The 22412-nt window shown below is 50.2% G+C and overlaps 1 protein-coding gene across 1 annotated transcript in view; it reads right to left on the bottom strand.

Annotated features, from left to right (window-relative positions):
• RASA3 (RAS p21 protein activator 3) overlaps nucleotides 1-22412 on the bottom strand; it is a 120024-nt gene that overhangs the window by 45027 nt on the left and 52585 nt on the right. The window contains exons 3-4 of the mRNA XM_037042097.1: nucleotides 15419-15522; nucleotides 2510-2604 (exon numbers count right to left, since the gene is read on the bottom strand). Of these exons, the coding sequence (XP_036897992.1) occupies nucleotides 2510-2604; nucleotides 15419-15522 (199 nt within the window). The remainder of the gene's footprint in view (nucleotides 1-2509; nucleotides 2605-15418; nucleotides 15523-22412) is intronic.

The raw sequence follows: 22412 nt of genomic DNA on the forward strand, positions 1-22412 counted from the left end.
TCACTGGACTTTTAAAGACCAGCTGGAATCTGGGGGAGCGCCGCTCCTTCGGTGGTAGGGCCACTTCATAGGTGGGCACTCCGAGAACCAATGAGGCAAAGCACGCCGCTCAGCGCCTGGGACTTCGCGAGCAGCCAACACACACCACCCTTCCTTCTTCTCCTCATAGTAATAACGATAAAGCATTTGCCATCCATCATTCACGAAGTCCTAGGACACTGGCCCAGCGTGAGTCAGTACGGCATCATGCAGATGAGGACCGGGCTCAGAAAGACAGGGACTTGTCCATGGCAAAGGCATTAGTTAGGGAACAGTGCAAATACTCCACACGGCTGTACAGTGAACACACACATCCGTGTTTCTGAGATTTGTGCTGAGGGAGCAGTTTTGGATATTGATTGTGGTGGTGGTTACACAAATGTACACACATAATGACTTGCACAGGATGCACACATGCACACATGATAACCGGCACAGAATATGTGTGCACTTGTGTGCACACACATGCACGTGCACATTGGTACGCATGAATACATGTAACACGGGTGAGATCTTAATGGGCTCTGTGCATCGCAGGACTGTCAACATCCTGGTTGTGACCCCCTACCAGCCACATGGGATGCTAATGTGGGGGCACCAGGGTAAAGGAGCGTGGGCCCTTCTTCACTACTGTTAGTCTTGGAGTATAAATAGGAGAGCACGCCATTTGCTAATCATTATTCCGCTGTGTACTTTCTGTGACTTCCGTGAATCTGTCACCCTTTCAAAATTAAAAGTAAAAAAAAAGGCAAGAAAAAAAAGAAAAGTTACACTTGCCAATAAAATCCAGTGTAACTCTGGGGGAGACACAGCCGGAGACTGCTGCGGCTGCTTGCAAGGGCCACTTGCTGATGGTGCCACGGGACGTGTCACTTAAAAAAAGTGACAGGGGGAAGAGTCAGAATAAAAAGCAGGAGTGGCCCCACTCCAGCCACGGAGCACCATTTCACAGCCCATCACTTCAGGAACCTTCTGGCTAGAGACGAGCCTTCCAAGTCACCGGAGCAGGTGTCGGCCATTGTATTCCGGGTGTTAGTGTTCATCTTACTGTCAAAACTGTGCTTTTCAATGCAGAGTCATTGGTTCTGCAGTAATTACAGTGTCTTTTAATTTACAGCACACCTGGGCCCCTAGGTCAGAACTAATTAAGTGTGTGACACCATCACAACGCCTCCCTCTGGCTCGCTCGGCTCCTCAACCCCTCCCTCTGGCTGCCTCTTTGTTCAGGCTGTGGATCCAACCCAGCGGCCTCCAGGGCCTGTGCATCCCAGAGCCTCAGCAGGCAGAAACCCTGAACCCCCTGACCGCACTCTCAAAGCTCAGCCAAGGCCAAGGTTCCAGGAGGAAGCATGAGGACTGAGGGCCCGTCAGGCCTCTAGGTGAGGGACCCAGGAGTGGTATATGCCAGGCAGGGCCAGGGCAACGCATCAGACACCATGCAGCTGTTCACAAAACCCCGCTTCACAGATGGGGAGACAGAGGCACGGAGAGGCCCCACACTGGCCTATTTCACTAGTGAGTGGGGACACTGAGCTTCGAGCTGGGCCTGCCTGTGCTTGAGGCCCTGCGCCATCACATCCCTGCCAGGCCTTGGCGTCTCACAGCACCCACAGAGGAGAGCACTCGTGTGTCTCAGCACTGTGGCTGCTGTGCTGTCCGGCCGTGCTCCCAGTCTTAGAGTTCTAGCCCCTGCCATGGAGCAGGTTCGACTGGAAATCACTCCAACCAGGGTCACAAGAGAGGAGATGTGGCCACTGTCCTGACTGGCGTTCAGGGGTGCTCCTGGACACTCAGCATGGGGAGCGACCCTGAGCTATAGCAAGGTTCCAGGGCAGCTTTATGGGGAAGGGTTAGGGTCCTGGGTTCCTGCAGTCTCCCCCACTAGGGAGAGAAACCCCCAGTCATGAGGGGTAGCTCTCACCACTACAGGGGCTCAGTCCCAGTTGACATGCTGCCCAGGCAAGCCAGGTGAGCCCAGGACCCTTCAGACAATGGGAACCTCTTTGGAGAGGTCACTTCTTCAAGCTCTAAACGCTTCTCTGCTGAGTGCAGGGAGCTTGAAAACACATTTGGTGACCTCCCGCAAACACTGGTGAGGTTCCACACGCTGTTCTCACTCCGCAGCTTCATGTTTTCTTATCCATATTATCTCTTCACCTTCAATTATGTTATTGTTCTTCCATATTTTGTATTTTGTGGTTCGCAGGTCCGCACTCAATCCACTGAGCTACACCAGCCAGGGCCACATTTTGTATTTTTAAAGCTGTTTAAATCATGCATGACAAAGTGCGACAATAACCAACTGAACAAACAAAATCAACAAGCCTATCCTTACTGTACATAAAAGGACACAATTTGCTAACCATTATTCCATTAACACCAAAACTCTATACCTATTTATTTAACCATAATCTGAGTGTATTCTACCCCAAAGACCTCCTGTGTCCCACAGGCTCTGCAGGGGTCTCACCTGAACTTCTGAGTCAGCGTCAACATGCTGCAGCTGGAACCAGGTGTCCCTGTTGTGGTACTTCTGCAGGTCTTCCTTCTGGATGGCCACCTTCCCTGAAACCAACAGCGAGAGGAAAGCAGTCAGTAGGGGCAACAGACCCTCCAGGCCCAACGAGGCTCGCTGAGGTTCATGAGCATAAGTCACCCCATTTTTACTGCCATTTCAAATAGTACAATCCAAAAAAGATGATCCAATCAACCAATAATGCCACACTGTCCTCCTTCCCCTCTGACCCCTGTGTTCCACATGTCATCCTGAGGTGCCCATGTCCCAGCCCGATGGCAGAACACACACCACCTGTCACACCCACAGTGGCCGCAGGTCTGCCAGGTCTCACACCGGAGCACAGCCCCGTGGGGACAGGGCCCACCTCGTACGAGCATTTTCACCACCTGCATGTCACCCAAGGTGGTTTTAGCAAGGTGGGGGCACCAGGTGAAGGTTATTTCCTCCAGATGAGAAAACCACTTTGCCAGGCATCTGCACAGCGAACTGCCCAGGACCTAGAGGAGTGAGGGATGGGGATTCTAGAGAAGCACTGAGGGCAGTCACGGGGCCACTTGGGCAGTGAGAGCTGCTGCACCCATCACCATCGCCATCTACACTGCAAAGTGGAAGTGTATGCTGGGGATGGCTCAGAGGAGGACTTCCCGAAAATGTGTGTCTGTGTGTATACTTGTATGAGCTGTAGCTCAGAATACATGTGCATGCATATTTAGGGTATATAATGTGTGCGCATGCATACATAGGTATATTAAGCTTACACGGTATGTGCACGCTGTGTATGTGTGTGTGTGTGCGCACTGCCAGCTTATATAACATACATGTGCATATTAGCTTATACAGCCTGTGTGCATACGTGTGCACACCGGGCCCACAGTCACAGTGGCATGCCTGTACTCAGGTTAGCTCACAGCAAGAACAAAAACTGAGGATGCAGCTGCAACGAACACCACCCTCCTTTTGCCCACCTGGGTCTATGAGTCAATGTCTCTCAAAGTGCGACTGCAGGCCACCTACACGGAAACACCTGGAGAGTGTCCTAAAATGGCGTTCCTGGGCCCTGCCCAGCCGTGGGAAACAGTCTCTGGAGTGGGGTCCCGGACCCTCGTTTTCGCAACAGGCCCAGGGAACTTCTGTGGGCCCCAAAGTTTGAGGCTGCACACTCCAGATAGTTTTACGTTCTTCACACAGGCTTGGTACTAGGAGCTGGAATTTCAGTAAAAATGCACATGTAGTAAGTACATGTGTTGATATATGCATTATGTATTCTATGTGCAGGGTTGTTTCCCTGCCTCTCCTCCATCGTTTCTTCTTCTCCAAACGTCCTCAGCCCAGGGAGACCCGTGAAATGAGGTCCCAAAGGCCTGCACAAGACGCTGCTGGGGCCCCCACCCAGTCCGCTCCTCAACGACAGATTTAAGTAAAGAGGACACCCTGCTGTTTGCTGTGGTAGGCGTCCAGAATATGCCACCCCAAAACGCCACATTGGCATCAGTATTACTTGAGCAGAAGCAAATGAGAACCAGCCGTTTCAGGAAGAAGGTCCCCGCCCCAAAGCACCCGTATATGGCTACAAGGAAAAACTGACCAGAGTGTCAGTGGCCACGAAGGAGATGGAAAGTCAGCACCAACGTGGCCCCACACAAAAAACCTACTCCATTCATTTCCCTTTATATGTGCGGTCCCACTGCCTGCCACCCTTGGGGGCCCAAAACCTTCCCCTTCATCTTGCGCCGTCTCTGAAGCAAAATATTCCCTTGCTGAGATGCAGAACCACTGTGAGTCTAACCAACCCTGAGTTACTCATTGTGGGGGTTTCCCCCACACGACGTGCCCTGCAGGCATCAGTGCACTGTTTCTCTCTCGTTAATCTGTACTTGTCAGTCCGACTTCACAGGGCCCCAGCCGGGGAACTCCAGTGAGCAGAGAACAAGATTTCCTCTCTGACGGTCTTCACACCTTGTTCTGAGGACTTGATCAACCGAGCCCTGCTTCAGGTGCCCACCCCCGAGAGACTCACCCGTCAGCACAGATGGGATGTTTGAAAGGCAAGACGAGCGTGAAAAAGCTGATCCAAGTGCGAGAGGGTGAAGGTGTCCAGAGAATCAGGACAACCGCTCCCACTGACACCTGCCTTCAATCTCCCTCTGTCTGTCATGATGCCCCTCGTTCCTCCAGCACATTAACATCGTCCCAGAGGGAAGGTAACCGTGCCTCCCACTCCCCACACTGAGAAAGAGACTTGCGAGACACCCTGCGGTCATCCACCCAGAGCTCCTCAGGTCAAGGCCAGTTAAGTTCACACAGCCAGTACTTTTGTCCACCTGTCAGGGAGACATAGCACACTTCAAGGGTCAATGCCACTGCCTATGTCAACCTCAATGGCTCCGTTCTCACCGGGCAGAGCCCTCTGGGGCCAAATCCTGCCCAGCCACACAGTACATAATGGATTAAGTCAGTGCACACGGTCAAAGTCAGCAGGTGGAAGAGCAAGAGAGACAGATACAGGAAACACGCAACAGACACGGGATGCAAAAAAGTATACTCCACAGAAATTGAGACCCAAATCGCAGGCCGCATGGAACTTCCTCCAACACGCATCAAGCTACAAGGGCAGGAAGGCTCCCTCAGGGTTCATCTCAGGCTCCTCCCAGGCCTCGGTCCTCTGCACCCCCACCCCCAAATTGCCTTGGTGGGCATCCTGCCACCTCAGCACACCTGGTCACCAGAAAGAAAACCCCCAAGAGAAGACTCCTTCCACCCTGCTTGGCTCCATCCTTTTTGCCCTAGTGGGAGAATGATTTTGAGTCTCTCAAGAACAAAGCCACATGAAACAAAAAATTTCTTGGAATCGAACTGGGCAACATATTTCACTGAAAAAAAAATTTTAAGTCTTCAGACTCCGTGATCAGTTTGCTGGATAAGAGGATTACATTTGAAGTTAGAAATGTTAAGTAATTGCAATGTTTTATGAGCTTTCACTGTAACAGGGAGGAGTCGTGTACTTAGTGTTTGCATGAATCCTACAGCACACACATCATTCCTTTGTTTTGGAAAGTACTCAATGTGATATTAAGTAGGCAACACAGGAACATAGTACAAAATGTGAAACACTCACAAGAAACAAAATACAGCCAAGAATAAGTTTCTCTGTCCCCTGCTACACAGTTCCTGACTCTGCACCAGCTTCCCAATCTGTCCTTCTAGAGATCTATCCCACTGAAGAAGATACGAGCACGTACTTTTTGAAATAGCCGTATTAGTGTTTCTAAATGCTGTTCTGACAGAACTCCCGTTCCACAACCAGGGCGTCTACTCAAATGTCTTAATCCGCCTGATCTATCACTGACTGACCTCAGAAGGTTGCTGGGCCCTCTGGGCCTCACCTTCTCACCTGGACAGAGCGGCGCTGCCTGCCTTTGCACCACTAAAAACCCCACAGAGCATTTCCTCTGGTGGGTGCCGGACCTGTCAGGGGCTGTTCAGTAGACAGAGCACACCAAACAGCTCAACAGAAGGCAAGTGATGTGGGCACCAGCGCAGAGGCATCAGAGGACGTGGGGAAGGGGAAGGGTCAGAGTGAAGCCTGTGGGGAGGGTGGCTGAGATCAGACTTGGTGATGGAGAGTCCCCGAGACTGAGGCGGTGGAGGACAAGTTTGCTCTCACTTCTGGCCCACCCGGTGTCCTACCAGAGCATGAAGGCAAGAGAAAGAAACAGGTGCACACAGACCGAAAAGAAGGAAAGTAAAGTCTTTGTTCACAGAATCAATAGGAAAGTCTACAAGACAAGCTAGGGGAACAGGTATGTTAGCAAGACCACGGAAGACACAGTTAATGCATAAAAACCAATTGTGTCTGCGCACAGAGGCAATGACGATGAGAACTAAAATTCAAAAACCCAACAGCATCTTTCACCAAACGATGCTGTTATGAATTGTAATTTTGGTGTACTATCTAAAAAATCTTTGTCTACTCCATCAAGAAGGAAATATACAAGGATAAACCTATAAACGTGTGTGTGCAAGATGTGTACACTGAACACACATCGCAGACACTGACGAAAGAAATGAAAGGCCCAGGTACGTGGAAGATATGCTGTGCCAAAGGATCTGAAGGCCCAAATTTTGTTCAGATGTTAATTCTCCCCAAATTAACCTACACATCAAAGTAATCAGAGTCATTTTGGAAATTAAGAAGCTGATCAAACACCAGAGAAATGCACATCAAAACCACAAAGAGATACACCTCACACCTGTCAGAACGGCCCTCATTGATGAATCAACAAACGAGTGTTAGTGAGGATGTGAGGATAAGAGAAGCCTCCTGTACTGCGGCTGGGAATGCAGACTGGTGCAGCCACTGTGGGGAGCAGTGTGGAGGTTCCTAAAAAAATTAAAAATAGATCTGCTTTACGACCCAGCAATTCCACTTCTGGGAATATAGACGAAGAAATCTGAAACACTAATTTGAAAGAATATGTGCACCCCTATGTTCATTGCAACGTTATTTACAACAGCCAAGATCTGGAAGCAGCCCAAGTGTCCATCAGCAGATGAGTGGATTAAAAAGGAGTATCCTATGCTACCTTTACACAATAGGACACTACTCAGCTGTAAAAAAGAAGGAAATTTTGCTTTTGTTACAGCATCAATGGACCTAGAGGGTAGTATGCTAAGTGAAATAAGCTAGTCAGAGAAAAACAAGTACTGTGTGACTTCACTTATATGTGGAATCTAATGAACAAATTAAACAAACAAAACAGACACAGACTCAGGGAGGACAGACAGACTGCCATCAGAAGGGAGAGGCTGACAGCCAAGGGGGAGGGGCAGAAAGGGTGAAGGGATTACGCAGTACCAGTTGGTTGTAGCCACAGAGATGGGGACTGTGGCCTGGGGAATGTAGTCGGTAATGTTGAGATAACGAATATGGGCCAGGTGGAGTGCTTGAGGTAGTGGTGGTGCAGGGGCTGGGGACCACTCTGTAGATGCATGGCTTTTCCGCCACTTTGCTCTACATCTCAAACTGGTACAGAATGGTACTGAATGTGAACTATGGTTGAAAAATTAAAATAAGCCGATTAAAAATGTAAATGACGGCACAAAGGCCCTAGAAGAGTAAAGCGAGTCTGGAATAGAACGAGGCTGGCGAAACCCTCACTGGATACAGCCCTCCCACCCAGACCAGAATCCACAGAGGGGCGCCCGTGCGGCTGCGCCGGGACAGCCTGCCGGTGAGCGTGGGCTCCTCCTGGTGCCAGGCCAGCAGCAGACGCAGGAGACCGCGAGAGGCCGGGGACACCGCGCTCGTTTCCGTGACACAAATTTATACCCTAGAACTTGGCTTCTCATTCTGGCAACAACATAATTACTAGTCATAACTTTAAATTATTCCTGGAGATTCAGACAGCCACTTATTTTTACAGCTGTAAAACCGATGGTGAAGACATCTTAGTCCAATTGCACACTGACACACCATAATTTTGAAGCCACCAAGAATGCCTAAGCCATGATTTTGCTGGTTATCTTCAAAAATAGAAGGTACCTTAAACAGAATGATTAATAAACAACGTATTTGATTATTTTGAGGAGAAATAACTTCAGAACCAACTGATCAGTTTCTTTGATTCAAATGCACAAAAATACTTTTAAAACTTCTTTTTCCTTAGGATTACCACTCAGAAAAGTTCTCCTGTGCCTACGCTACCAGACAGGCACCAGCCCTGAGCTGCTCTGCCTCAGGCCTGCCTGTAGTGTGGGGGTTCTGGACTTCGTGCAGGAAAGATTTCACAACACGAGTCCAGGTGATTTTGAGAATACATTTATTAACGCCAGGGACAGTGAGGCAAAGGAAGGACTTAGGTTGCAAGAAGTAACAGGAGAGAGCCTAGGCAGTGCTCTGCTCTGGTTCCCTAGAAATGTCATAGGAAAGGAGTGAGCCAAGGCGAGGCTGCCGTTAGTTCACTGAAGTCAGAGAAAAAGGCGGCCCTGGAGACAGGATCGGGGGTCAGCCCAGTCGCGCTGCCGCTACCCACTGCTCCCCTGGCCACAAGTCCCCGTGGGACCATCATGGTTTAGGAGGAAATAAAAGGTTCATGCCTGGGAAGGGCCATGGGCATGCTCTACAGTGGTCCCCAACCTTGCTGGCACCAGTTTCATGGAAGACAATTTCTCCACGATGGGCTGGGGGGCAGTGCAGGGTTGCAGATGGGAACGGGGGTCTCTCACCCACAGCTCACCTCCTGAGAAGCAGGGACCGGTGGCGGAGCTCAGCTGAGCTTCACTGGCAGTCCTGTTACAGCAGGCCCAGTTCCAGGGGTGTTGGTCTGGGGACTCCTCCCCTGAGTGAGCCTGCACTGCATCTTTGTCCTGAGGGCTTTTTATCTTTCCTTCTATGGGCAGGTTTCCTTCTTAGGGGAAGGTTTTAGCAGAATATTCATTAGCTTTCTAGGTGTACTTTTTAATATGATGTGTCAAAATGAGCACACAGAGGGGGTTGGGAATATTCTCTGGCCCGTTACACTGCCTCACTTTCATTGTGAATCTATCTGGCTTCTAACAGGGTTTTCGTCATTTCTTCCCCTGACTTTATCTGTCCTTGGGCTCAGCCGGCACAAATGACTTAATTGGGTCTCTGTCCTCTATCTCCCAAACCAGGGAGATTTAAGCTGTGTGTTCTCTGGTCAGGGAGGAGAGGTACGAACCATTCACGCTCAAGTGTCCTTGGTTAGAGGGGATAATTTGTTGCAATTCACTAGCTGGTTTTCAGTCACTCAAACTGTTTGGCCTTGTCTTACTTTCTCGTCTCAGTTTCCCCATCCCACTTGCCCAGGACTCTGTCTAGCTTCTGACTATCCTGCCTCACAGGATTAGTCAAGCTCTTCTCCATTCAACCATGATCTGAGCCAGTTACTCAGACCGATACTCCGTCTCCCCATGTTCACTTTCACCTGTCACACTGGTGCAGCCAATGCAGCCACAATATCACTGGGTAAAATGTCAGCTTCTAACCAGCTTAAGAGTCTACCCATTCACTCCTCCTTCTCCTGCTTCCTTCCCTCCTTAAACAAACCTCCACGCACCAGGTAGGTGTTGGACAGAAGGAAACCTGGACCGTCCCTCAAAGAGCTCCAGACCACAGGAAGTACAGTCTGATGAACACACGACAAGAAGCAAAAGAAACGCTCCAGCAGGTGAAGCCACGGGGGAACACACACAGCGAGGGGGCAGCTCGCTCCGGTGCCGCCTCTGGCAAACTAGGGGCTCAGGTGGGCAGCAGTAGCCAGGTGGGGATGGGGATGGGGCAAAGGGCCAGAGGCAGGTGCCAGGCAGAGGAGGGAGTGTGAGCCAAGGCCAGGAGGCAGGGGGCACCAGGAGAGGGACTAGAAGGGATCAGGCAGGGCTGAGCCCACATCTGGTGCTGAGGGGGGCAGGAAGGAGGAATCCCTCGGCAGAACAATCATGAAGGGCTTGAGTGTCAAGCTCAGGGTTTGGGAGTCATCCTGAGGGCAAAGGGAGCCCAGAAGGACCAGAGCGATGGAGTCCCAGGGTCAGATCTGAATTTCAGACCCATCAGGCCAACAGAGACACATGGGGATGGCTGCCATTGTGCGTGCTGTCAACCTGCAGACCCATCTTTGTGGGTTCCCTCAGAGTTAGGGATTCCACTGGGAAGCTCCTGCACATTAAAAAGGAGTCCGGTGTGAATCGTCTCAGTGCCTGTGTGGTCCATGCTGTGTGTGTCCCGAACTTCGATCACAGCAGTTTCCAAGAATGTTACCAGTTGGAAATGCCCGGCCCCACACTCACGAATCAGCACCAGCATTTAAACAACCGTGTGAAGCTCTGACCCACACCGCCAGAAACACCACCACCCGGGGCGTACATGGGCCATTCCTGCAGACGTGCCACTTGGTGCTCCCTCAGCACCAAAGCTGCCTTTAGCCTTTTTGAACTTGATTTTGAATTTCTTGTCCTCTGTCGAGTGGAAGCCGGCCACCCGGGCATCTTCCCTGGCCTGGGAAGGCAGTAGACCTGGGGCACTCGGGGTGGCTCCCACCAGAGGAGGCAGCAGCTGAAAGGAGATTTTGGCGGAAGAGGGTGAGCACGTCTTCTCCATCGACAGGCTCTGCAGGTCGGCCCCCTGGGCCTTCGGTCTGCCCCTGCCACCTGCTGTCCTGTGCCTGCCCAGAACTACCCGTTCCAGGGGGAAGTAAGTCTACTGTGAGGCTCCAAAGCTGAGATGCAGACACCCAGTGAGGAGGTGTTCCACACGGACACGGCTGCAATCCAATGAAGGGGAGAGGTATGTCAGGGGCCAGGATGGGTGTAAATAGGGATGGGGAATCCTGGACGACTCCTGGGTTACGGTTTGCACCAAGTGAATTTTTGGTGGTGAGACACAAATGTAGCTGAGAAATGGTAGACAGTGGTGACAGAAGTGGTGGTGGATGATGGTGGGTGGTGGAAGAGGAACAGTGGGGTCAAGGGACAGGACAGGGACTTGAGGATGGTGGATGGCACACAATGCGTAGAGGAGGTGGAGGACAGATGACGACTAGTGGGTGGTATGTGACAGGCTGAAGGTGGTGGGTGGTGATGGAGGGCAGTGGGGGAGGGCGGATGGGGTTGTAGATAGGGGATGGTGACGATGAATGGTAAATGATGGATGGCGGTAGGTGGTAGCTGGTAGGCGATGGACGGAGGGTGGTAGAAGATGAATGACAGATGGATACTACATGACAGGTAAAGGGTGGTGGATGGGTAGCAGTGGGTGGCAGGTGATGAGCGGCGGGTGTTCATGAGTGGAGCACAGGGAATGGCCGAGGTTGAGGGGACGGTGGTAAATGGTAAATGGTAGGTATGTGATGAGCGGAGGGTGGTAGAGGACAGGCAATGAACGACGAATGATGGGTGGTAGGGGGCCATGCTAACCTGCAGCTCGTGGGAGGGGGTGGCAGTGGTGGGTCGTGGAGGACGGTATCTTGCTCTGATATGAGTGACTCATTCTGCTGCCGCCACCACCTCCCACCCACCCTCCACCATCCGCCATCCAGCATCCACCTGGTGGTGTACACCCGTAACCAGGAGTCGTCCTGGACTCCTCCACCCCACCCCCACCAGGCTCCACATTCAATCAACTACTGCCTCTAAACACAGGCAACGAAGCAGAACCTAGCATCAGGTCAGGAGTTCGGCAGCACGGACCGGAGAACCCAGCTGCTGAGGTCTGAACACCAGCTTTGCCACCTAAAAGCCGCGTGACTTGTCTGCACCAGTTTTCTCATCTGAAAAATGCACATACTCCACAGAGTCATGAAGAGCAAATGAGTCAATATTTGTAAAGCACCTAGAAAAATACCTGCACATAGTAAATGCTATATAAGTATTTGTTATATAGAGAAATACAACATATATGCACCCGACACTTCAATTTTCACCTCTCCTCCTTTCCTACAACATGAATTCCTGCTAGATAGTTCCAGAACAAACAGGCAGCACTTTCCACCCTTCCAGAGTGAGACTATGGAAGATGGGAGAAATGACAGAGCAAAAGTAGAGCTCACTGGCACACCAGAGGGCTCACTGAAGCTGGAGGGTGGGTTTACCTTCCCAGGATCAAATGCTAAGCTGCACCCATACAAAATGTTTTCAGTGTAAAACTGAAGTCTCAACACATGACTGCTTAACAAATCTTTCATTAAGTTTCATCATTTTCCAGCTAAGCCACCCTAGCCACAATAAAACAAGAATCAACACGTCCTCCCCCTGTACAAAGGCGCCGGTTTTGTTCTTTGTTTTCATAAACCCTAGGCTTGTACTGCCTTGGAAGCATTATTCATCCAACTTCGATAAGAGGCATCCCGATGGCTCATGGAGATGACTCAGGGGTAGGAAATAAGCCACACACGTGGACTGAAGGAGAAACTCACGCGTGGACCAAGATCCCAAAAAGGAAAACACGGTGAAGGAGAGAAGGAAATGATGGAGCACGAGGTCAGAAAGGGAGGAAGGGGAGTGCAGACAGGGAAGGTGTGAGGACAGGGAGGGCAGGGGGGAGAAGGGGGCGCCTCCCCTCTCCACCCACCAGGGAATAAGCGGAGAGCAGAGCGGCAGGATGTGCTTGCCACGTTCCCCAGTCCCCCATGCCTGCTGTAGGTGGAGTGCACGCAGTGATTTTGGTAGGAAAGGTGACTACTGCTCTCCCCGCCCCCAGTCAGGCCGAGTCACTTGGTTCAGGCACATGTTCATACTCACACGTCACGTGGTTGGGCCCAACCTCCCAGAGAAAGCATAGATCTAAATGTTTGATTCAGATAGGAAAGGCTCAGACTGGAATGCTCTGAGGGCACCTATCACACACTGGGCAGGATGGAAATGAGATTCAGAGTGAGAGCGAGTTCTGGGGATGATGGGCAGGACCCGCTGAAGAGTCTTTAAGGAGGGGGATGACTTCGAGGGATGACTAACGCAGGTGTAGACACACCTTTCTCCTCCCATGTCTCTTCTAACCCTGGTACTCACTTCTCTACAAATATGATGGGAATTTTTTGACTTGCTGGCTCACCAGCTGTGCGTCTCCGGGTCAGTGTCTTACTCTCTCTGAGCCTCAGTTCCTTCTTGATACAGCAGGGGAGGTGACATCTACTTCCCAGGGTTAATGCAAAAGATAAATGGCATGGTTTTGTGCTCATTAAAACACTGAGCACAGTGCTTGGCACACGTAAACATTCAGTACATGTTAGTTTTCTTCTAACTATAAATGCCACCCTGAGGAACTTAATAAAACCATGGAACTCTGGGTTCAGTCCCCAGAAAATCTGGATCCACCAGCATAGGGGGGTCCATTGTGGACACTGACAAGTTCAGCCCAGAGAACAATCTGGTCAGATCATGAAAGGTCTTCATCCCATGAAGCACGGACTTCCTTCTTCACACCAAACCAGGCAGTGTGGCCTCAAACTTGGAAATTTTTTTGAAAATAAATCAGGCTGTAAAATGGAAGCACGTAACTCCAGGAAATAGTTTCTTTAGATGGGAACTTATCTATAAAACACATTGAGTTTCTGAAGTGGAATAAATACAATGCGTGGAGGTATTTTCAAAAACCTTCCATTCTGCTCTGATGGGGCTCAGTTGGCTGACCTTCCTGCAAAGCAGAAGGTCACAGGTTGGATTCCCGGTCAGGGCATGTGCCTGGGTTGTGGGTTCGGTTCCCCGGATGGAGTACGTACAAGAAGCAACCGATCAATGTTTCTCTCTCACATCGGTGTTTTCTCCCTCTCTTTCTCTCTCCCTTCCCCTCTCTCTAAAAATACATAAGTAAAATATTTCTTTTAAAAACCAAAAAAAAAGAGCTCAAAACTGTCTATTCTTTCAACAAATGTTTAGTGACTGCCTACTAAGCCAAAGCCAGATGTTGGGGACAGATGCCGCGAGTCAGTTCTGGGCCCTAACCACGTTTTGAGCTTTTTGCAAGTGCGGTGGGGAGCCAGTGGTCGGCTTCACACGGGGAGGAGATAATTACGGCACACACACAGAAAAGACAGCTCTGGTAGCTGTGGAGCGAAGGGAAGGGCATGAGGGCCAGGAGCTGAGACCGTGCAGGCTACAGTCCAATCAAGCAGAGGCTCGGTGTAGCCTGACGTGGCTGCACCATGCAGGAACTGACCTCCAAGTCTTGGCAGGTCAGCCAGGAAAGTGAGGAGGCAGCAGACAGGGGGTTTATCCAGCAAAGGGGAACCTTTGGTGGCCACCATGAGTTCAGTGTGATGCATCTGAGATGCCTCAAGACAACAATGGGGATCCTGCAGGGTAGCTGGACCTACAGGCTGAGAGCTAAGGAGGCAGCAGAGAAACCGCCAGAGGCCCAGTAGTAAGAGTTTGGGTGAGGCCAGGAGGCTGAGAAGGAGCGGCAAGGGAGGTGTCCCGAGTGCTGCTGGGAGTCCGCTGTGGCCTGGATGAAAATATCCCTACTGGCTCTGTGGGTGACCTGCCCCTGTGGTCTGGGCAGAGCAGGAGCTGGCAGGAACGCCTTAAGCATGATCAAGAGGAAAGGCCTGCATGACTCAAGTGCACTTTAAATTCAAAGTGCTCTACCCCAGAGCCACCCCCCTGCAGGAAAGGCCAAGGCCACATCAGGAACATGACATGGTGCTTGGATTCCAGCAACTACAACCATGCCCATGTTTAGCTTCTCAACTCTATTTTTGGGGCCACAGTAAATACGAATAGGGACACAGGTGCACTCCTGAACTCAGGAAGCTTCTTTGCTATTTCACACCTGGCCTTCTGATTCAGGCTGGTCCTCCTTATCTCCAGGAGTGCCCCACTGAAATTCTAGTGTCTCTGAGAGCACCCCAATGCCTGTGAAAACACTCTAATACCTCTGAGAGCACCCCACACCTCTGAGAGTACCCAGTACCTCTGAGAGAGCCCCAATACCATCCCCTTCCCTACAGAGGGGTGCTGGGAGTCAGGAACAGGAGCAGCCTAGGGATGATGGGAGGGTCTTCCTCTGCACAGTGGCCCCTTGGTGGAGTCCTTGGGGGTCATTTGAGGACAGGTTTAATGATTGCTGTACTGGCGCCTTAACAGACAGCTCCAAAGCCTTTGTTGGCATGTTCTGGTCTCCTCTATATGACCTCATGCAGTGAAGCCCCTCCACCTGCTGCCAGGGCAAGACTCAGGTGGTCTGCCCCAGGTGGGCATCCCCCAGCAGAGCCAGAAGAGCCAGGCTAAAAATGTCGACCGGCTCTGTTGTCTCGGACAGGATGCCCGGAAGAGAGGGTCCACTTGTGGCAGAATGATGCCCCATGCAGAAGAGGCAAAGATAAAGAAAGAAACGTCCATTTTGGTACCTACCTATGATGGAATCCCTCCGGAAAACGTCTCTATCGAAAATGTAAAATGACAGGTGACGAAAGCTCCGAGGAATTTCACAGTAGAAGTCCTCTCCATAGAAGGGGCTGGACAAACAAACAGAAGAACACGTTAGAGTCTGTGACACACACCTCCTCGTGGGGCATCGAGAGGGCTCGCACGGGCGCGGTCTGCAGAACGAGGGCCAGCCTCGGGCCCATGCTGCAACTTCATTTTTCAACACACCACAAACACCTTTCTGTGTTCTGCTTCTAAGACATGAAATCACGCTTCCTTAATTGGAATAGAAATGAACTCGAGAGTAAGCAGGCTGTAAAAATCTTTCCAGATGCGGCCCGGGCGCCAAAGGACGTCACGTTAAATCAGCGATTTTCAACCTTTCTCATCTCATGGCACATGGAAACGAATTACCAAAATTCTGTGGCACACCGAAGAATGTATTATATTTTTTGCTGATCTGACCAAAAAATAGGTATCATTTTGATTCATTCACACCAGACAGCTACAGTCATGGTGGCAGTTGTCATTTTTTTTGTTTGACAAGTTAAGGGAAAAGAGGTCAGTGCCCCAGCTAGAGAGTCAGGTGCTGGGCATTTTCAAAGTTCTGGAGGCACTCGGGTGGGAATCGCTGTGTTGAACAAGTGAGTGGCTGTGCCAGTTTGGTGTCAGGTCAGAGCAGCCAGAGGGCCCGACACAGGTGGTGCTGTTCACACAACTGTGTCTGGTGTGTATCTGCGTTTAACACAAATGTTCCAGCACTGCCAACCATTTTGAGGGGCCGGGTAGAGGGGCAGGCCTCGCTCAGCATTCCAGTTTCAGAGAGCGCAGAGCATCCTCCTTTGTCCAGAAATCAGGGTGAAACTCCAGCTGGGCGACCAGGCTGCATCTCTCCCCAGGAGAGGAGCTTCACCCACCACAGCCGACCCTCCACACAGACCCTGAGGAGAGGGTCTCGGACCATCTGGCCCACAGATGGAGACTCAGCCCATCCCGGCCAGGCACAGGCTGAGGTTAGCAGATGCCAGGTCCTGAAAGCCATGGTGAATGTACCAGAACAAAGCACCCCCAGACCTGCACCCACCAGTAGAAAACGGAGCGTCCCTTCAACACGCATACCTACAGCTACCTCGGGATCTGCCACGATCTTACTGCCACGCACATGCACAGCTGAGGTCCAACAGAGAAACATAAGAGGCCAAGTAAAAACTAAAACAGTCTGTTACACTTTGTTAGGAGAAAGAAGGGTACAGGTTCTTTATGAAAAGAGGTAGAAAAAAGAATTGATACTCTGAGTGTCTCCTAGTGAAGTGTATTGTGAGTGACACAGGCACGACACTAGGAAAGAAAGGGAGGGAGGGCAAGATCAGCTCCCAACTGAGAGAGCCATAGTCTATCAGCTCTGAGATGCGCCCCCTCCCAACTGCAGAATCTCTGATGTCAGAAAGTACCCTGGCTGGTGTAGCTCAGTGGATTGAGCGCGGGCCTGTGAACCACACGACCGCAGTTCAATTCCCAGTCAGAGCACATGCCTGGGTTGCAGGCCAGTTCCCAGCAGGGGACTCACAAGAAGCAACCATACATTGATATTTCTCTCCTTCCCTTCCTCTCTAAAGGTAAATAAATAAAATCTTTAAAAAAAAAAAGTACCCTGCAGTCACTGTCAGAAAGGATTGTTTCAGAGATTAGTCAGCACTGCTTTTTATCAGTGCATGTAAAGCCATGGTGCATCCCCAACTGACCAATGTCACAGACTTCATAAAACCCAGTATGGAGTCTGATGGAACGGCTGGCTGTCACTTGAAGGTCACTAGCACAAAGAACTGGAGCTCTGGGAGGCAATGACCCTGGAGCTACAGGGCCATTGTGGGGATGAGGGGATGAGGCAAAGAAGCCATTACAGGAGATGGGCATGATCGGAAGGTGAAAGCCGTTCAGAGTGGAAAGGGCGCAGCATGGAGGAGAGGACAGCAGCAGGCAAGGGGAAATGGAACAAGTCCGGGGTCCAGAATGGGCCCACGGTGGGCACTGCGCGTGCCTGGACCCAAAGAGAGCTGAGCCGGGGAGAGCAGGTCGGAGAGGAGGAAATGGCTGGGAGAGGCAGGAAGCCAACAGGTCTGACACCCGGAAACCCAACCACGTGCTGATCCTGCCAGAAGGAAAGGCAAAGGGCCTGCAGTGGCCAGCACATGTTTGCGAAGGAAAAGCAAAGGTGGAGGACTCCGAGTCCCAGGTTTCAAACTTGACTGCAATGTAACAGTAATCAAAGCAAAAGGTTTGAACAGATATATCACCAAAGACGAATGACCCGCAAGCACATAAAAAAATGTTGAACGTTGTTAGCCATCAGGGAAATGCAAAATAACTGACAATAAACCACTTCACATGCACTGGGATGACGGTAAAAAAAAAAGATGACAAATAACAAGTGTTGACTAGAGTGTGGAGAAAGTGCAACCCTCGTACACTGAGGGTGGAAATGCAAATCGTGCAGTCACTTTAGGATCCAGATGCAAAAAAGGAAACAGTCTGGCAAGGTCTTGAAAAGTTAAACATAGAGAGACACAGGACGCAGGACGCAGGACGCAGCCATCCCCCTCCTAGGTGCATACCCGAGAGAAATGAAAATGTGTCCACACGAGAACTTACACACAAATGTTCACAGCAGCATTATTCACGATAGCCAAATGATGGAGACGACCCAGACGGCCATCAAGAGACACGTGAAAAAACCAAATCTGGTAAATTCACACAAAGAATTCCCACTTGGTGACACAAAGTATTGATAAATGCTGCAGCAGTGAATCTCAGAAGCATGATAAGTGCAAGAATCCAGATGCAAAAAATTTTAAAAAAACAACACTTTTTGATACTGCATGTATATGAAATGTCCAGAAAAAGCAGATACGCGTACAAAGTAAGTCAGTGAACGCAAGAGGCCGGGGGTGGGAGGGAAGGAACCGCAAAGGGCCCTTCATGAGTGTCCCAGAATGGATTATGCTGACAATGACACAGCTCTGTAAATTTACAAAAATCACTCAATTTCACACTTTTTAAAAACCCCTACAGCCTGAAGAGGGCTCTTCACAGCCCTTTCCCCAGTTCTCCCCTCCCGACAGCTCGCCCTCAGAAAGGGAGGCAAAATGCACCCTGCATTCTGTTCTGGGCACTGGACGCAGCCTTCAGGGAGCCGGTGCTCTGGGGGTGGCCAGCTTCACCCGGGAACGCTGACACCCAGGTCCTGTTCTGAGCCCCAACAGGTAGCAAATACAGTTGGCTCTTGAACAACGCAGGTTTTACAATTCACATGCAAGTGCAGCCGCACGGTTCAAACCCACTCTGTTCCAGGGTCAACTGCCTTCAGCCCTCACAATATCCTCACAGGGTGGGGAAACTGGGCAGTCCAGCTCGTGTACAAGGAAGGAACCCCCCCCCAATCGGAATTTATTTGTAAGAAATCGTGTATTTACTCTTACACGTTTAAACTCCAGTCACCTTCAAACTACTCTCCATTTGATGCACTAAACCAATTGAGATGATTTTTGCACTGCTTAAAACAGTTTCTAAACTCATCAATTTTGATGCCTTTTAATGTTTCTGCCATTTTTTGTTTCACCTCTTCCACATCAGCAAAATGTTTCCCTTTGAGGACTTTTTTCATTCAGGGAAACAAAAAAAGTTGCTGGGGGCGAAGTCAGGTGAATAAGGAGGGTGGGGCACGGGGGTCCTGCCATTTTTGGCAGGACTGCTGAACACTCAGCACAGTGTGGGCAGGTACACTCATAAGTCACTCATCATGAAACAGGAAAACACACTGAAAGAGTCTCCAAAAAAAGTTCACTAAATCTGAACGCAGCCTCTCACAACAACGCCAGCTGGTGCACTGACACAGATGGGTTCCTAGAACATTCACTTAGTGAGGGAAGTCTGTACTACAAGGGCCCTCCCTCCAGAAGACAATTCCAATGTTTTGGGGTCCCTCCTCTCAAGCAAGGAAAGAGTGGCTTTGAATCCTGCTACAGTCAGAAAAATAATGTCCCCCCGAAGATGTCCAGGTCCTAATCTCCAGGGTCTATGAATATGTTACCTTACATGGNGGGTTCAAACCCACTCTGTTCAAGGGTCAACTGCCTTCAGCCCTCACAATACCCTCACAGGGTGGGGAAACTGGGCAGTCCAGCTCGTGTACAAGGAAGGAACCCCCCAAAATCGGAATTTATTTGTAAGAAATCGTGTATTTACTCTTACACGTTTAAACTCCAGTCGCCTTCAAACTACTCTCCATTTGATGCACTAAACCTATTGAGATGATTTTTCCACTGCTTAAAACAGTTTCTAAACTCATCAATTTTGATGCCTTTTAATGTTTCTGCCATTTTTTGTCTCACCTCTTCCACATCAGCAAAATGTTTCCCTTTGAGGACTTTTTTCATCCAGGGAAACAAAAAAAGTTGCTGGGGGCAATGTCAGGTGAATAAGGAGGGTGGGGCACGGGGGTCCTGCCATTTTTGGCAGGACTGCTGAACACTCAGCACAGTGTGGGCAGGTACACTCATAAGTCACTCATCATGAAACAGGAAAACACACTGAAAGAGTCTCCAAAAAAAGTTCACTAAATCTGAACGCAGCCTCTCACAACAACGCCAGCTGGTGCACTGACACAGATGGGTTCCTAGAACATTCACTTAGTGAGGGAAGTCTGTACTACAAGGGCCCTCCCTCCAGAAGACAATTCCAATGTTTTGGGGTCCCTCCTCTCAAGCAAGGAAAGAGTGGCTTTGAATCCTGCTACAGTCAGAAAAATAATGTCCCCCCGAAGATGTCCAGGTCCTAATCTCCAGGGTCTATGAATATGTTACCTTACATGGCAAAAGGGACTTTGCAAATGGCATTAAGGATCCAGAGGTCAGAAGCTATTCTGGGCTATCCAGGGAGGCCCAGTGGATCACAGGGTCTTCATGAGAGGCAGCAGAGGGGTCAGAGCTAGAGAAGGACAGCTGGTAACAGAAACGAGGCTGCAGTGATGCAGACCCTCAAGACAAGGCCGGACAAGGTCAGGACAGTATTCTGCCCTGGGGACACCAGATGGAACCAGAGCTGCTGACACTGACTGTGGTGATTTTGGACTTCTTACTTCCAGAACTGTGGGATAAGTTTGTGTTGTTTTAGCCACTAAGTTTGTGACACTTTGTTACAGTGGTCATGGGACCCTCACACATCAGGCCCAATGCATACGGAACCAGCTTCTCATGCTAACTGGTGAGCTCCTTCCGATGGAGTGGATGGAATACATGAAAAAACAAAACACAGGAGAAAGTAGAACATGAGTGAAATGCAATAATGCACCAAAGAAACTGTACACATGAAGGTGTTTTATTCTCCTGGGACATCACATGGCAGCTCAAGAGGAAAGAGGATCGGGCACAGCAGGGGGACAGATGCCCTCCCAACAAAGAGCAGAGCACGGGCAATGCTCAGAGCGGACCTCCAGACCTGGGCTGCCATGGCGGGCTGACCACTGTTGCACCAGGGGCACTGGGAGGGACAGAGGGAGGAAGAAGGTAACCACCCCTCGCCAGGACCTATGGGGCCAAGGTGGGGAGCCCAGGCAACACCCACCTCTTCCTGCTCAGACCCACACCTAGATGACTATACAACCCTCATCAGTATACAACCCTGCCTGTCCCCAAGTCTAAAATCACGGTGTGCTGGAAGATGCATTAAATTTTAAAATAGCAGAGCTTCAGAATATACCTTCTCCCTTATTCAGGCCTATATACCCTTCCAGGCACATCACTCTGGAGATGGTTAGATGCTCTATGGCACCATTTCCTTTTCCACAGGAAAAAAAACCCATTCACCCGTAGGTCTGAGAATAAGGGGCAGGTAGCTTTCCAGCTGGAACAGGGAGACAAATCAACAGTGTTTCCTCGGAGACCCAAGACAGAAGCTGGTGGTCCTGTGAGAGCTGAGACAATAAAGGACCCAGAGACTAATCCACAGGGACGAGAGGTGGGCAGGTGACTGAGATACAGAAGGACCAGAACAGAGAGATGAGGTTAACAGCCAGGAAAGCATCAAAGAGTAGAAAAGTCATTCTAGGAAAGCAGAGTGGCCTCAACATGGGAGCACAAGGACAACTTTCACCATTAGAGTTGCTATTAAAATTATCTAAGAGGCCCTGGCTGGTGTGGCTCAGTCTGCAAACCAAAAGATTCCCAGTCAGGGCACATGCCTGGGTTGTGGTCCAGGTCCCCAGTAGGGGGCGTGCAAGAGGCAACCACACCTTTCATGTGTGAGCCCCCATTGATGTTTCTCTCCCTCTTTCTCCCTCCCTTCCCTTCTCTCTAACAATAAATAAAGAAATAAAATCTTTTTAAAAAACCTAGGAGGGACAGAACTCTTGAACCCACTATCACAGAGAAATCAGAACTGCTTCCCAAAGCCTTATAGAGAAGTGAGTGACCCATGCACACTTTTCTGTTTTTCCAGTGGCAGGTATTTCTACGGAATGCCACAGAATCGGGCAGCCGCATGCGAGTCCTCTCTCCGCTCTTCCCTCACCAGCACCCCGACTCCCACAGTCTGGGACCCCCGTCTCTTTATGTGGGACTCGGGTTGTTGTATGTCCACGTGGGACTTTCACTCTTAGATCCAAAAGACAACACATCATCCAGGTTCAGGAAGATGTGGGCTCACACATGAAAGGTGTGGCAGCGGCTCAGACGGGAGATGGCACCGACCTCGAAGGTCTCGGGGCTGTTTATCGTGGAGGCCACACCTGCAGGAACCCCCTCCTTATCGACTATACCTACTCATCCCCCCAAAGCTGGCATATATATCCCAGGAAGAGGCTGTTTTTCACAGTAAGTTGATAATTAGGCTTACGTGTAAATTTTTAGAATTTCTGTTCTTCTACTTCTTACGATCTGACTATTGTTTGCTTTTTAAAAGGACACATTTGCCCTGGCCAGGTAGT

This window comes from Sturnira hondurensis, unplaced genomic scaffold (genome assembly GCF_014824575.4).
Source record: "Sturnira hondurensis isolate 20B ecotype Veracruz unplaced genomic scaffold, ASM1482457v3 Scaffold0003681, whole genome shotgun sequence".
Taxonomy (NCBI): domain Eukaryota; kingdom Metazoa; phylum Chordata; class Mammalia; order Chiroptera; family Phyllostomidae; genus Sturnira; species Sturnira hondurensis.